This window comes from Sus scrofa, chromosome 5, assembly GCF_054392235.1.
Source record: "Sus scrofa isolate SSC_HxYL_T2T_F1_AM1 chromosome 5, Sscrofa_HxYL_maternal_Yorkshire_Landrace_v2.0, whole genome shotgun sequence".
NCBI lineage: Eukaryota > Metazoa > Chordata > Mammalia > Artiodactyla > Suidae > Sus > Sus scrofa.
Window position 1 is genome coordinate 88,073,279 of NC_139387.1, and position 14,821 is coordinate 88,088,099.

A 14,821-nucleotide genomic window follows, 5' to 3' on the forward strand; every position below is an offset into this window, starting at 1 on the left:
GTAGTTATCATTATTACCCCCATTGCATAGAAAGGAAAACGGAGGCATGGGCAGGTTACAGAATTTGCCCACCGTCACACCGTTAGTAACGGGCAGACCTGCGATTTAAACCTAGGCAGTCTGGACCCAAGAGCATGTTCATAACCAATATACAACCTGGGACGAAGTGAAAATGCATGAAAGGAAGCGAGGGAGGGAGGAATGGAGAAAGGGAGCGGGGAGAGGGGGAGAGAAGGAGAGGGGGAGAGAGGGAGAGAGGGGAAAAGCATGTTCCATCTTAGCATTCGCTCAGGTGATAGAAAACAAAAACGTGTAAAAACCTCTGCATGGGCTTTGATAACAAGAGGAACTGCCATTTATTGCAGAGCTACCACATAACGAGCATTTTGCTTAGAACTTTTAATATATTTCAACTAAAGAGAGAGGAATGGAAGTGGCCGCTGTATTAACATTAAGGAGGTTGTGAGTTGGGCTGCTGAGAAATCTAAACATCCCAATGAGTAAACCAGCAGGATCGAAGTTCTACTCACGCTCGCAGGATTTGCCATCGCTTTTGTAATTGGGGAGGCATTTGCATTCTAGTGTCGTTTCATCTTTGCTGGAAGGTGAGCATCTGGAGTTTTCTGGGCAAAACAGGGCTGCACATGCAGGGATGGCTATAAAGGAAGATTGTTGAGATAATTGCATTAGCAGAACTTTCAGTTCCAAAAAACTCACCAAGTGCAAATTTTCCCTTTTACAAAAGTAACACAGATTCACTGTAACAATTCGAAAAACACAATGTGTACAGCAAAAATTAGCTGTGTTATTCTCCCATCCCACTCCCAAAATGACAAATGTCAACAATATTTTACATTTTTATTTTCAGCTACTCCCACCACACGCGGAAGTTCCTGGGCCAGGGATCAAACCCATGCCATAGCTGTGACGCTGGGTCCCTAACCCACTGCTCCATAAGAGAAATCCAACAATGAATATAATACACTTATGTATACGTTTTTTTAAAAAGTGAAATGGAATCCTCTTTTTTTTTTTTTTTTTTGTCTTTTTTGACATTTCTTAGACTGCTTCCACGGCATATGGAGGTTCCCAGGCTAGGGATATTATCGGAGCTATAGCTACAAGCCTACGCCAGAGCCACAGCAACAGAGGATCCGAGCCACATCTGCGACCTACACCACAGCTCACAGCAATGTCGGATTGTTAACCCACTGAGAAGGGCAGGGATCAAACCCGCAACCTCATGGTTCCTGGTCGGATTCGTTAACCACTGCGCCACGACGGGAACTCCGAAATGGAATCCTCTTAAAAATATTTAGGAATTTGATCTTAACCTGATATTATGGAGGTATTTAAGGATTACTTTAATCTGTAGTAACTGCATAGTATTTTACAATACAGATGGGGCATACATGGCTGTTAAAAAACTATAGAGTCTGACGTAATTAGCTAACTTGCAAAGCTAGCTAGGTGGGCTGATACGGTTTCATGGATGCTGCAAGAAGAAAGGAGATGCCTGGGTCAGAGATAAAGGACAGTTTGTTATTCACATCAAGAGCAGTGGCTGGAGTGGAGCATTTCTGTACCAGTCCTTCCAAGCCCCAAGTCCCTCAGGGCGATGCAAGAGGGTCAGACTGAGCCCTGAAGAGGCAGTGGATTTCGTTTCAGGAGAGGAGCCCTGAGCTTAGGGAACCTACGTTTCCCCCCTTTTTTCCTTTTTAAATAATAGGCAATGTATTAGGTCCCAGGCAAGAGACAGAAACCACATAATTATTTGAACAGGGAAAGTTTTACTATAAAGAATCATGAACAGATTGGAATAACAGGGAATTGGCTCTTGAGCGTTCAAAAAGAATTCTAAAGAAAAAAGGAAAAGAAGAAAAAAAAAAAGAGAGAAACTACACCATGGGTTAAGATAAGAGTAAGTTCTCCTCTCTCCAGAGCTGAGATGCAGATGTCACCAGAAAGGACAAGGCCTTGGTGGCTCTACGGCAGAGAAATCGCTGCTGTGTCTGATGGTGAGACGTGCTGGACATCACCCCTCCAGGGCTCCAGGGAAGGTCATCCACAGGGAGGTTCCAAGCCCCAGGACTCACGTGGTGCCTGGGACTGCTTGCCACTGCTGGGGTGTAGGTCACAGATGCGGCTCAGATCGAGCGCTGCCGTGGCTACGGTGTAGCTGGAAACAGGAGCTAAGAAACGCACCCTCTCTGAAGCGTGGTATGATTGTGTGTGAGACTAGGGCAGGGGTGGTCTCAGGGGCCAGCTATTTGGCATGAAGGTGGGGAGGTCTCCAGCTGGCCAGTCCTGCTGGACCCGTAGTGTGTCTGGGGCTGAAGAGAGGGGGTCAGAACAGCATGCCTCCCCTGAACTGGGACACAGGCCTGCCCTGTCCGGGGCTCCTGATTACGCTTCCTGAGCTCAGCACCAGACACGAGGCATACAGTGGCCAAACCCTGGAGGGTGCTGAGCCCTGCAGGAACCTAGTGCTGGAGAAACTGTGCAGGGCTGAGCAGTGGGGAAAACTGTGTTCTTTGGGAGCCTGGCAAGTGAACGAAAATAGAAATAAAAGAAAATCCTTCCTCCTTCATTGTCCCTTTAGCACCCTCTATTGGTACAGTTTCACACCTTGCTGGCTGGCAAATGAGAAATATTCCAAAGGCCACGGCCACATTCACAGAGCAGGCAATAAAGGGTGACTCTGGAGCTGAGAGGCAAACAACTGATAACTGGCAGAGGCAGTACGCATGTCTGCACTTGCTCCCCAGAGAGGTCTTATCTCTTGCAAGGCAGTCTGCTATACAGACATTCTTGAAAAGATGTTGGAACAAAATGTTGTGTCAAAACAGGCACAAATGTGATGTGCGTGCTTGAATCCCAACAGTGGCTAGTTGAATCCAAAATTCAGAGAGAATACCCCTCCACCTCATCCATAAAGTAGAACTTCTGCTGAGAGGGGGTTGCCCTTTCAGGATTATATTTTCAACCCCTCTTTGCATCCAGGTGGGGGTCATATGACTTGTTTGCGATGGACTATTGTGTGAAAGTTCTATGCATCGTTCTGGACCTTATCAGCAGGTGCTTCTCCATCTGCTCTTCCTCCCATGGCTCACAGCAGAGTGCTCTGGGTGCTACAGAATGGCAGAGGCACACAATGGAAAGTTGTGGATCCCTGGAGTTCCCATCATGGCGCAGTGGTTAACTAATCCGACTAGGAACCATGAGGTTGCGGGTTCGATCCCTGGCCTTGCTCAGTGGGTTAAGGATCTGGTGTTGCTGTGAGCTGGGGTGTAGGTCACAGATGCGGCTCAGATCGAGCGCTGCCGTGGCTACGGTGTAGGCCGGCAGCTCAGCTTCGATTAGACCCCTAGCCTGGGAATCTCCATATGCCACAGGTGCGGCCCTAGAAAAGAGCAAAAAAAAAAAGAAAGTTGTGGATCCCTGACCATCGTGTGGTTGGCAGCTGTTATCAACCAGGAACACCCACCCTGGGCTGTTACATAAGTAAGAAATACACCTCTGTTAAGCCCAGGGTTCCCCAAATTCTTAGGTTAACGGTGCCCTCAGTGTTTCAATATTTTTTTATGGTGCCCCAGTATAAAAGGTGTATCTACCAGGTCCATTGATTAAGCTGCTAGAACCAAATGACTCAGGAACTATGTCATGATAACTTGATAGCCATTTGAAAAAGTTATGTGGTTAGAAGAAAGATGAATGTTTTCATTACATTCTTAAACAACCACATTTACTTATTAATGGGCCAGGTGAGTGTGTTAGAGACCGTATAACTTCTGAAAACTTGGAATCGTCTTGGAAATTACCAACCTCCTTCCTGTCAAAATTATTTTTTCATGGTACTTGCTTTTTTATCACAGCATCCACTGGGAGTGCAGCTTTGTAAAGATATGATATCATGGAAAAAACATAGTGCCACCTAATGTTGAAATTATGAACTCGGGTTAGCATTTCATCTGACATCCTAAGACGTATTACTGTTCACCTCAAAAATTTTAAATGTCCCATAGCAGGTCTGAGAGTCTGATGGGCTACTTTGGGATGCCTTGGGGCAGTTTTGGAACCATAGTGTTGAGCCATTGATTTTTTTGTGTTGATTTCTTTCAACAGCTGGCACTCTTCTAACTAGAATAGGATATACCACACTTTACTCAACCACTTCCTACAGCTGGACCTCCAGGTTGTTTCCAGCCTGTTTTGTTCTTACAAACAATAAAAGCATGAGTTTCTTTGATCGTATCTTCTTACCTACTCACCCTTTCCTTCCTCCAGGTAAGTTCCTAGAATGGAGCTGTAGCAGCAAACTGGAAGCACCCCTTGAAATTTAATAGATGCATTTCCCTCAGAGGTTGTATGACTCGTATTCCCACTGACAATACTGTAATTGTTCTCACCCTCACAGGTGGATATGACCCATCTTTTCAATCTGTGTGCAAAGTGGGCAAAAAGCCAGAACCAAAACAAAACAAAATCTCCCAAACTCCAAACTACCACTTCATTATGGTTTTAATTTGCATTTCTGTAATTCCTTGTGGGGCTAAGCACCTTTTCTAGGCTTGTTGGTCAGTTTTCATTTCTTGTCCTGAGAATTAGCCGCTTCTTGGCCAATTTAAAAAGTGGGCTCGTGGACTTTATTTTGTCTTTTTGCCTTTTCTAGGGCCGCTTCCGATGGCATATGGAGGTTCCCAGGCTAGGGGTCGAATCGGAGCGGTAGCCGCTGGCCTACACCCCAGCCACAGCAACATGGGATCCGAGCCGAGTCTGCAACCTACACCACAGCTCACGGCAACGCCAGATCCTTAACCCACTGAGCAAGGGCAGGGATCAAGCCCGCAACCTCATGGTTCCTAGTCAGATTTGTTAACCACTGTGCCATGATGGGAACTCCATCTTGGACTTTATATTACTATAAAAACATTTCTGCCATGTGGACTGCAAATATTTTTGTCTCAGCTTATTGGTTATATTTTGACTCAACAGTTATTTTTTTATTTGGAGACAATTCCATCCATGTTCTCCATCAGGTCAGTGGCTTCTGGGCAGGTCTCTTGTCTTATTAAAAAGGTCTTTTGCTCTTGAGTCCTTTGGGCAGTGACAGGAGAGCCTGGGGAAGGAGACTCGACCATTTATGATTTTGTGAACCTTGGCAAGCCTGCTTCCTGTTAATGTGTTCTGCTTCTGAGATTTGAAATTGAGAACATGCCTTGTCCCCTTACTAGGTGACTAACTCATGGCAATGGCCTCAACAATGGTTTTCTCTTTTTCCTAGCCTGACGGTGCCACCAGTTTGGCCTTCCTAAAACATAGCTAAAGCCATGTTACTGTCTTGTTTCCAAACCTGCCACTTCCAATCTTCTCTGCTTGCTCTTCTGCCCTCCCTTCCCCCATTTCCCCTCTTCCCCTCCTTTCCCATCTCTTTTAAATTTTTTCATAACTGTCAGCAAAATATCTGATGGCACATCACCCATGTAGAGCCTCTGTACAGGAAAACACAATTGAAATGCCTACGTCTGTGCCCATTTGGTCTGGGTGCCATTAAGGAAACTAGCGGTACTTACGCTTGTCACAGTTGGGGCCGGTGTACCCAGAGAAGCACTCACAGGTCCCGTCGCCATGTATTCCACTGTTGCACACTCCATGCACACAGGGGCAAGCTGCAGACAGAAAGCGGGGACTTTTCATGACCTAATCTAGACTTCTTCCAAAGATTCTGCAAGGCTGCTGTTTTCAACAGTGTTTACTGGGATTCTGCATGACAAAGTGGGGAAACCATGGGTCTGAAGCCCTAGACCCTGGTTTGAATCTGTGCTTCTTCTTCCTCTAATTAGTTTATCTATATGTGGATAATGATGCCCACCTCATGGGATTTCCATAGAATTAAGTAAGATAACATATATAAAGCATACCTGGCCTATCACGTGCCTTGGAGTTCCTTCCCATGCTTTCAAACTAGCTGCTTCATCTTTGGATACCTCAACAAGAGACTTAACCAATGCCTTTTTTCCTTTTTACAGCTTCACCTATGGCATATGGAAGTTCGTGGGCTAGGGGTCGAATCAGAGCTGCAGCTGAGATCTACACCACAGCAATGCTGGACACTTTAACCCACTGAGCAAGGTCAGGTATTGAACTCATATTCTTATGGGCATTAGATTGGGTTCTTAACCTGCTGAGCCACAACGGGAAAGCCTAACACAATGTCTTATACACACCTGTCATGTTTTTAAGAGAAATGCTACCATGGACTCAGTCACTGTTGGCAGTAGGAATCTATGGGAAATCTATTTCCCAAGTGATGGAGCGACACAAGTGCAAAAAAGAAATTCTGAAAGCGGAGAATAACTATGCCATGTCTTCTTGCTTGAAATAGATGACTTTTCAGTCTAGTGACAGATCACTTCAGGAATGAGAAATGAAGGCTTTTGAAATAAATGGTCGTGTCTTCAGCACCCAGTGTACGGCTCATTTGTGGCAAGATTTACTCTCTGTCTGGGTCATCAGCATCCTATGCCCAGCCCTCTGTAAAGCATATAGTGTGAGGTCAGAGGTCTGACATATGTCTCCCTGGGATAAAATCTAGTTACCAGTGGGGCTGCATTCTTCTAGAGACGCCAGAGGACAATTTGTTCCCTTGTGCTTCCAGATTCTAGAAGCTGCCTGCATTCCTTGGCTCATAGCCCCTTTCTCCACCTTCAAAAAAAGCCACTTCAGGCCAGATCCTTCTCATGCTGCCATCTCTATTGGTCCTCTGCCACTTGTAAGGACCTATGTGATTACACTGAGCCCACCTGGATAATACAGGAGACTCTGCCTAGCTGAAATCAGCTGCCTATCAACCTGAATTCCCCTTTGCCATGTAACCTAACATTATTTCCAAGTTCCGGGAATTAGGACATGAATATCTTGGTGGGGGAGAGTATTCTGCCTACTGGGCATGTGTCTAATGCACATAAGCCAATTTAATATTAGCTCAGGGGAAACATAATTAAGAAGACACACCCTGCTTAAAAACCTAACCAGATACCAGAAAAGCGAAAATGAATTAGGTTTAAAGTATTCCAAACAACTAATAAACCATCACATTCTTTCCATTCTTTCTATTTTTGGTTATGTGTCCCTCCACCCACCCCTGTGCTTCGTCCCCATGGAAACTGTCCCCTTGCAAGTTCTTATCACGTTTTGCCTGGCCTATTGCAGTAGCATTTTACCAAAAGTCATGGTCTGATCTCTCCCCTCTTCATTTTATCCATTTCATTGGATCAGTAACAGCATCAAGGTGATCTTCCCCCAAATTTCTCAGTGACTCTCCCAGTTGCTGAGTGAAACCTAAACTCTTCTGTTTGGCAAACAAGGCCCTCCTCCAAGCTGACTCCGACCTTTAACATTTTTTATTTTCATCTTTCATGAGTTCATTTTAGACATCTCGGGATCTAAGCACATGGGGGTGACCTACTAGTTCATCTTCCTTCAAAACACGTATTCAACACTGACTACATTCAAGGCACTGTGCTGGGGGTCAATGACCCAAAGTCGCTGTCCCCACAGAGCTCACAATCTGAAGGTGGAAAAAAGCAGCCCAGCACAATGCAGTGTGATAAATGCTATGAATGACAGGTCAGTGGCAATGGGCACTGGCCGGGAAGAGATAGGGGAGGGGGGCCTAGGAAAGGGTATGCCATGTGGAAACTGCAGGACATGCATCCTGCACTTTCACACCTCCATGCTTTTGCCTCCACTGTGCTCCCTTTTGCATGCAATTAACTACCAACTGAACTTCTCCTCCTCCCTCAAAGTCAACTAAAACCACTCTCCTCTGTGGTGCCATCTCAGATGTCCCAAAGCAGATTCTGGGCTCCAGTGGCACTATCTTTGTACCTTGCTCACTATCACATTCTACTGCAACGATTAATTTTGTTCATGCCAGCCAGGCAAGTACCACCAGGAACACAACAGTCAGCAGCAAGGGCCAGAGGTCATGGAAAGGACACAGTAACCATTCATGCGAACCAGGAGAGACAGCCCTAGGGCTGCGCATCGTCACTGTGTAATTCTCAGTTCAGACGCGATAAGGCGGTGACCTAGTTTTTGTCTCGTTCCAACACAGAGAGCGCGGTCACTGATATCCTGTGAGATTGTATTTGCTCAGTGAGGTAACACCACAGCCTTGTTGGGAACAACCAGCAACCAGCTGACAGCTGTCAGAGCTGCTCTTTTCTTTCCCAATCTGTGTATTTTTCTCTTCTGTGAGACTGGAATCCCATGGAAGGTCTTCCCTCTCCTTCTATCTCCCCATCGCACCGTGTACAGCACCTTCTCAGAGAGCAACGGCTGCACAGCTACGTCTAAAGGCAGACGGCCTTTGGCAGGGCCAGGATCAGGGTGAGGAGGGTGAGAGGGGGCTTCTCAGGGGCAGAGCTGAATCTTGCCTTTATTTAACCCTGTTTCATCCTATAACTTAGTGATACTATTGTCATGGGTTGAATTTTGTCCCCCCAAAGGATATGTTGACATCCTAACCCTCATACCTCAGAATGAGACCTTCTTTGGAAGTAGAGTTACTGTAGATGTAATTAGCTAAGAGGAGGCCATACTGGAGTAGGGTGGCTTTACTCCAATATGACTTACAAGAGGAGGAGAGGACACAGATATAGGAGGAGAAGATGGCCATGAGAAGACAGGCATTGAGCAGAGTGACATGGCCACAAGCCAAGGAATGCCTGGGGCTCCAAGAAGCTAGCAGCAGCAGGAAGGACTCTCCCCTAGAGGCTTCCAAAGAAGCATGGCCCTGGACTTCTAGCTGCCAGAACTGAGAGAAGAAAGTCATGTGGTTTTTTTTTTGTTTTTGTCTTTTTGCCATTTTTTGGGCCACTCCCGTGGCATATGGAGGTTTCCAGGCTAGGGGTCGAATCAGAGCTGCAGCTGCCGGCCTACGCCACAGCCACATGGGATCTGAGCCACATCTGCAAACTACACCACAGCTCTCAGCAACGTCGGGTCCTTAACCCACTGAGCAAGGCTAGGGATTGAACTTGCAACCTCATGGTTCCTAGTCGGATTTGTTAACCACTGTGCCACAATGGGAATTCCCAAGAAAGTCATGTCTTTAAATCACTCAGTTTGCACCACTTTGCTTCAGCACCCCCACAACCAGATAACTAATAAAATGATTTATCTCCAATATTTGAGTTTTTGATGCCTCCTTCAATCTTGCTCCTGAGGCATGTTCCTCCTCACCTCACCCGAGAACTGGCCCTGCACGTCCCTTTATCAAACACTCACTCTGTCAGGTGCTTTGCCACATGCTTTACAGGCATTATTTCATTTGGTGCTTATGGCATCCTGTGAGGAAAGATCATTAACCCCCTGTTATGTATGAGAAATGGGTGACAGCTAGCTCCAGTACTCACTCAAATAACTGAACAATTAAACTGGACTTGCAATGGTCATCCTCCCTTCACAAACTGATCTGCTGTGTGTCTATGTCAGTAAAGCACTTTGATGTCCACATATGGCTGCAGATTTGGGAAGAGATAAATTTAGAGGGAATTGAAATTAGTTGTGGAGATAATGGGGGTGAGGAGAGGGTAGACTAGGGCTCAGTGGAGAAGACTCAAATTAATTCAATCAAAAACCTTTACTTACTGGTACAAAAACAGATGTACTGATCAATGGAACAGAATACAGAGCCCAGAAAAAAACTCACTTTTGACTAATCTTTGGCAAAGGAGGCAGGAATATAAAATAGGAAAAAGACAGTCTCTTCAGGAAGTGGTGCTGGAAAAGTTGGACAGCTGCTTGTAAATCAATGAAACTAGAACACACCCTCACTCCATGCACAAAAATAAACTCAAAATAGCTTAAAGACTTAAACATAAGACATGGCACCATAAAACTCCTAGAGGAGAACATAGGCAAAACATTCTCTGACATCAACCATATACATGTTTTCTTAGGGCAGTCTCCCAAGGCAATAGAGATGAAAACAAAAATAAACAAATGTGACCTAATCAAACTTATAAGCTTTTGCACAGCATACGAAACCATTAAAAAACAAAAAACAAAAAACCAACAAAACACAACCTACAGAATGGGAGAAAATATTTATAAATGATGCAATAGACAAGAGCTTAATCTCCAAAATATACAAACAACATATACCATCCAACAACAAAAAGGCAAACGACTCATTTGAAAAATGGGCAGAAGACCTAGAAAGATGTATCTCTAAAAAAGACATACAAGATGGCCAGTAGGCACATGAAAAGATGCTCAACATCACTAATTATTAGAGAAAAGAAAATCAAAACTACTATGAGATATCACTTCACACCAGTTAGAATGGCTATCATTAAAAAGTCTACAAAGAACAAATGCTAAAGAAGATGTGGAGAAAAGGGAACCCTCCTACACCGTTGGTGGGAATGTAAGTTAGTGCAACCACAATGGAAAACAGTAATGGGGGGACCTCAGAAAACTAAAAATAGAACTACCATATGATCCAGGAATCCCACTCCTGGGAATATATCCAGATAAAACCATAATTCAAAAAGAAACATACACCCCTGTGTTCATAGGAGCACTATTCACAATAGCCAAGACATGGAAACAACATAAATGTCCATCAGCAGATGAATGGATTAAGAAGATATGGTATACCTCGCCAAAGTGGGTATAGAGGGAACATTCCTGAATATAATCAAAGCCATTTATGATAAACCCACAGCAAATATAATACTCAGTGGGGAAAAACAAAGCCTTCTCACTCAAATCTGGAACAAGACAGGGATGCCCACTCTCACCACTGCTCTTCAACATAGTTTTGGAAGTCCTAGCCACAGCAATTAGACAAACAAAAGAAATAAAAGGCATCCATATAGGAAGAGAAGAGATAAAACTGTCTCTGTATGCAGATGACATGATACTATACATAGAAAACCCTAAGGACTCCACCCCAAAACTCCTTGAACTGATTAATAAATTCAGCAAAGTAGCAGGATATAAGATTAACATTCAGAAGTCAGTGGCATTTCTGTATACCAGCAATGAAATATTAGAAAAGGAATACAAAAATACGATACCTTTTAAAATTGCACCTCACAAAATCAAATACCTCGGAATACACCTGACCAAGGAGGTAAAGGACCTATATGCCAAGAACTATAAAACTTTAATCAAAGAAATCAAAGAAGATGTAAAGAAATGGAAAGATATTCCATGTTCCTGGATTGGAAAAATCAATATTGTAAAAATGGCCATACTACCCAAAGCAATCTACAGATTCAATGCAATCCCTATCAAATTACCCATGACATTTTTCACAGAACTAGAACAAACAATCCAAACATTTATATGGAACAACAAAAGACTCAGAATCGCCAAAGCAATCCTGAGAAACAAAAACCAAGCAGGAGGCATAACTCTCCCAGACGTCAAGAAATACTACAAAGCCACAGTCATCAAAACAGTGTGGTACTGGTATCAAAACAGACAGACAGACCAATGGAACAGAATAGAGAATTCGGAAATAAACCCAGACACCTATGGTCAATTAATCTTTGACAAGGGAGGCAAGAACATAAAATGGGAAAAAGAAAGTCTATTCAGCAAGCATTGCTGGGAAACCTGGACAGCTGCATGCAAAGCAATGAAACTAGAACACACCCTCACACCATGCACAAAAATAAACTCCAAATGGCTGAAAGACTTAAATATACAACAGGACACCATCAAACTCCTAGAAGAAAACATAGGCAAAACACTCTCTGACATCAACATCATGAATATTTTCTCAGGGCAGTCTCCCAAAGCAATAGAAATTAGAGCAAAAATAAACCCATGGGACCTCATCAAACTGAAAAGCTTTTGCACAGCAAAGGAAACCCAAAAGAAAACAAAAAGACAACTTACAGAATGGGAGAAAATAGTTTCAAATGATGCAACCGACAAGGGCTTCATCTCTAGAATATATAAACAACTTATACAACCCAACAGCAAAAAAACCAATCAATCAATGGAAAAATGGTCAAAAGACCTGAATAGACATTTCTCCAAAGAAGATATACAGATGGCCAGCAAACACATGAAAAAATGCTCAACATCGCTGATTATCAGAGAAATGCAAATCAAAACTACCATGAGATACCACCTCACACCAGTCAGAATGGCCATCATTAATAAATCCACAAATAACAAGTGCTGGAGGGGCTGTGGAGAAAAGGGAACCCTCCTGCACTGTTGGTGGGAATGTAAACTGGTACAGCCACTATGGAGAACAGTTTGGAGATACCTTAGAAATCTATATATAGAACTTCCATATGACCCCGCAATCCCACTCGTGGGCATATATCCAGACAAAACTCTACTTAAAAGAGACACGTGCACCCGCATGTTCATTGCAGCCCTATTCACAATAGCCAGGACATGGAAACAACCCAAATGTCCATCGACAGATGATTGGATTCGGAAGAAGTGGTATATATACACAATGGAATACTACTCAGCCATAAAAAAGAATGACATAATGCCATTTGCAGCAACATGGATGGAACTAGAGAATCTCATCCTGAGTGAAATGAGCCAGAAAGACAAAAACAAATACCATATGATATCACTTATAACTGGAATCTAATATCCAGCACAAATGAACATCTCCTCAGAAAAGGAAATCATGGACTTGGAGAAGAGACTTGTGGCTGCCTGATGGGAGGGGGAGGGAGTGGGAGGGATCGGGAGCTTGGGCTTATCAGACACAACTTAGAATAGATTTACAAGGAGATCCTGCTGAATAGCATTGGGAACTTTCTCTAGATACTCATGTTGCAACAGAAGAAAGGGTGAGGGAAAAAATGTAATTGTAATGTACACATGTAAGGATAACCTGACCCCCGTGCTGTACAGTGGGAAAACAAAAAAATTATAGAAAAAAAAAAGATGTGGTATATATACACAATACTACTCAGCCATGAAAAAGAACAAAATAATGCCAATTGTAGCAACATGGATGCAACTAGATTCTCATACTAAGTGGAGTCAGAAAAAGAAAGACAAATATCATATTATATCACTTTATATGTGGAATCTAAAAAATAACATAAATGAACCTATCTACAACAAAACAGACTCACAAACATAGAGAATAGACTTGTGTTTGCCAAGGGGAAGGGGGGAGGAAGTGGGATGGACTAGGAGTTTGGGGTTAGTAGATGCAAACTATGATGTTTATAAAGGATAAAGAATAAGGTCCTACTGTACAGCACAGGGAACTATGCCCAATTTCCTGGGATAGATCATGACAGAAAAGAATATTAAAAATGTATGTATACATACACCTGAGTCACTTTGTTGTACAACGGAAATTGGCCCAACACTATAAATCAATTATAATTAAAAAAAAAAATCTACCCAGCTCTTACCTAGCTACAGGCACTGGATTAGGCACTGATAATACAAATATGAGTTATTCACACAATAATCTAAATTCAAGTTGCTCAGGGTGTAATGGCGCAGCTGGACTCAAAGAGATACAATGATAGCATGGGTCTTAAATGTTGTCATGCAGCCAATGAAGAGGGTGAGGGGGCCCAAGAGGGGAGCTGAATGTGACTCAGCCCCTGCTCCCAATTTAGATGCTAACTTCAAGGGCTATCCTCCTTGCTAAGCTGCCCTTCCAGTCATGAGCCCCTCCCTGTGTCCTGTCTTCTGGCACAGCTTCTGTATGGATTAACTGATCTGGCATGGGTTGCTTTCGGAAGCCTCTGACAAATGCTGCAGGGATGTCAGCTTTTGCCAAGAAAGTGTCCTTGGGAAGGACATATGAGTGGCAGAGGGATTCCCAAATGCCACTTAAAGAGCTCTGGGTATCCACTGAACCAGCCTCAGCAAATCTCTAGAGACACGTGAAACTTGGGGTACATGATGTTAAAGCAGCCAAAGCCATGGCCATGGCCATATGAATCAGGGTGACAAGGCACAGGGCCCCCTGGGCCATGCCCCTCAGCAGAGTGAGCTGCCCTTTCTCATGTTCCTTAACATCCTGTGTGTGCTGTGCACACTGGCTCATGAGTGTCACCCACAATTCTAGCTCCTTGGAGGTGGAGACCTAATTTTCTCCCTCTTTGGATGACATCACCTGCCAGGGGTCTAATGCATGCATGGCAGATGCCTGCCAGGGGCTGAACGGTATAGTAGTTGGGCACTCAGGTCCTGGACTCAGACATTTGGGGTCAAACCCTGCCCTGTCACCGTAATAGCTACATGACCTTCAGCAACCTTTCTGCTTCTTCATCTGTCAAAAGAGGAACGAACCCAGCTTACAGAGTTGTTCCAAAGAGATTCTGCATGCCCAGCCTTGCATGCTGCCTGGTACTCAGCAGGCACTCAGCAAATGCTAGCTACTCCTGTTAATAAGACATGGCTGTGGGATTGATTTGGGGCATGTTAGAGAAAGTGAGTTTTGTCTTCCACCCTAACCTAGAGTGAGGCACTGAGCAGATGAGGGCCTTGGCAGCTGAGATGAATACCCTTGGCTGATGCAGTGTGAAATCATCTCAAAGTGAGTCAAGAGTTGGGTAGGAGAATGCTCTGGCAGCAGGTTAAAGTTGGTGTTAAAAATAAAGTGCAACTTAAGGCACTGTCCTACTTACAGGCAGAAGTGCCACTGCCAGCCACCAGTGCCTCACTGGGTGAAACAACACTGGCACCCAGTGGATGCCTGGCTGAAAAGGTTTGCAAGTGCCTCAGGTTCTTGTCTGTGGGAAATGACCAGCCATCACTGAGCCATCATTCATTCACAGGGGAAGGTTCACCT

The 14,821-nt window shown here is 44.1% G+C and overlaps 1 protein-coding gene across 2 annotated transcripts in view; it reads right to left on the reverse strand.

The window, feature by feature from the left end:
• The window catches only part of STAB2 (stabilin 2), a 174,409-nt gene that overhangs the window by 128,920 nt on the left and 30,668 nt on the right, over positions 1 to 14,821 (reverse strand). For both annotated transcript variants that reach the window (XM_084957343.1, XM_021092647.2), the window contains exons 6-7: positions 5,574 to 5,669; positions 531 to 656 (exon numbers count right to left, since the gene is read on the reverse strand). In XM_084957343.1, the coding sequence (XP_084813469.1) occupies positions 531 to 656; positions 5,574 to 5,669 (222 nt within the window). The remainder of the gene's footprint in view (positions 1 to 530; positions 657 to 5,573; positions 5,670 to 14,821) is intronic.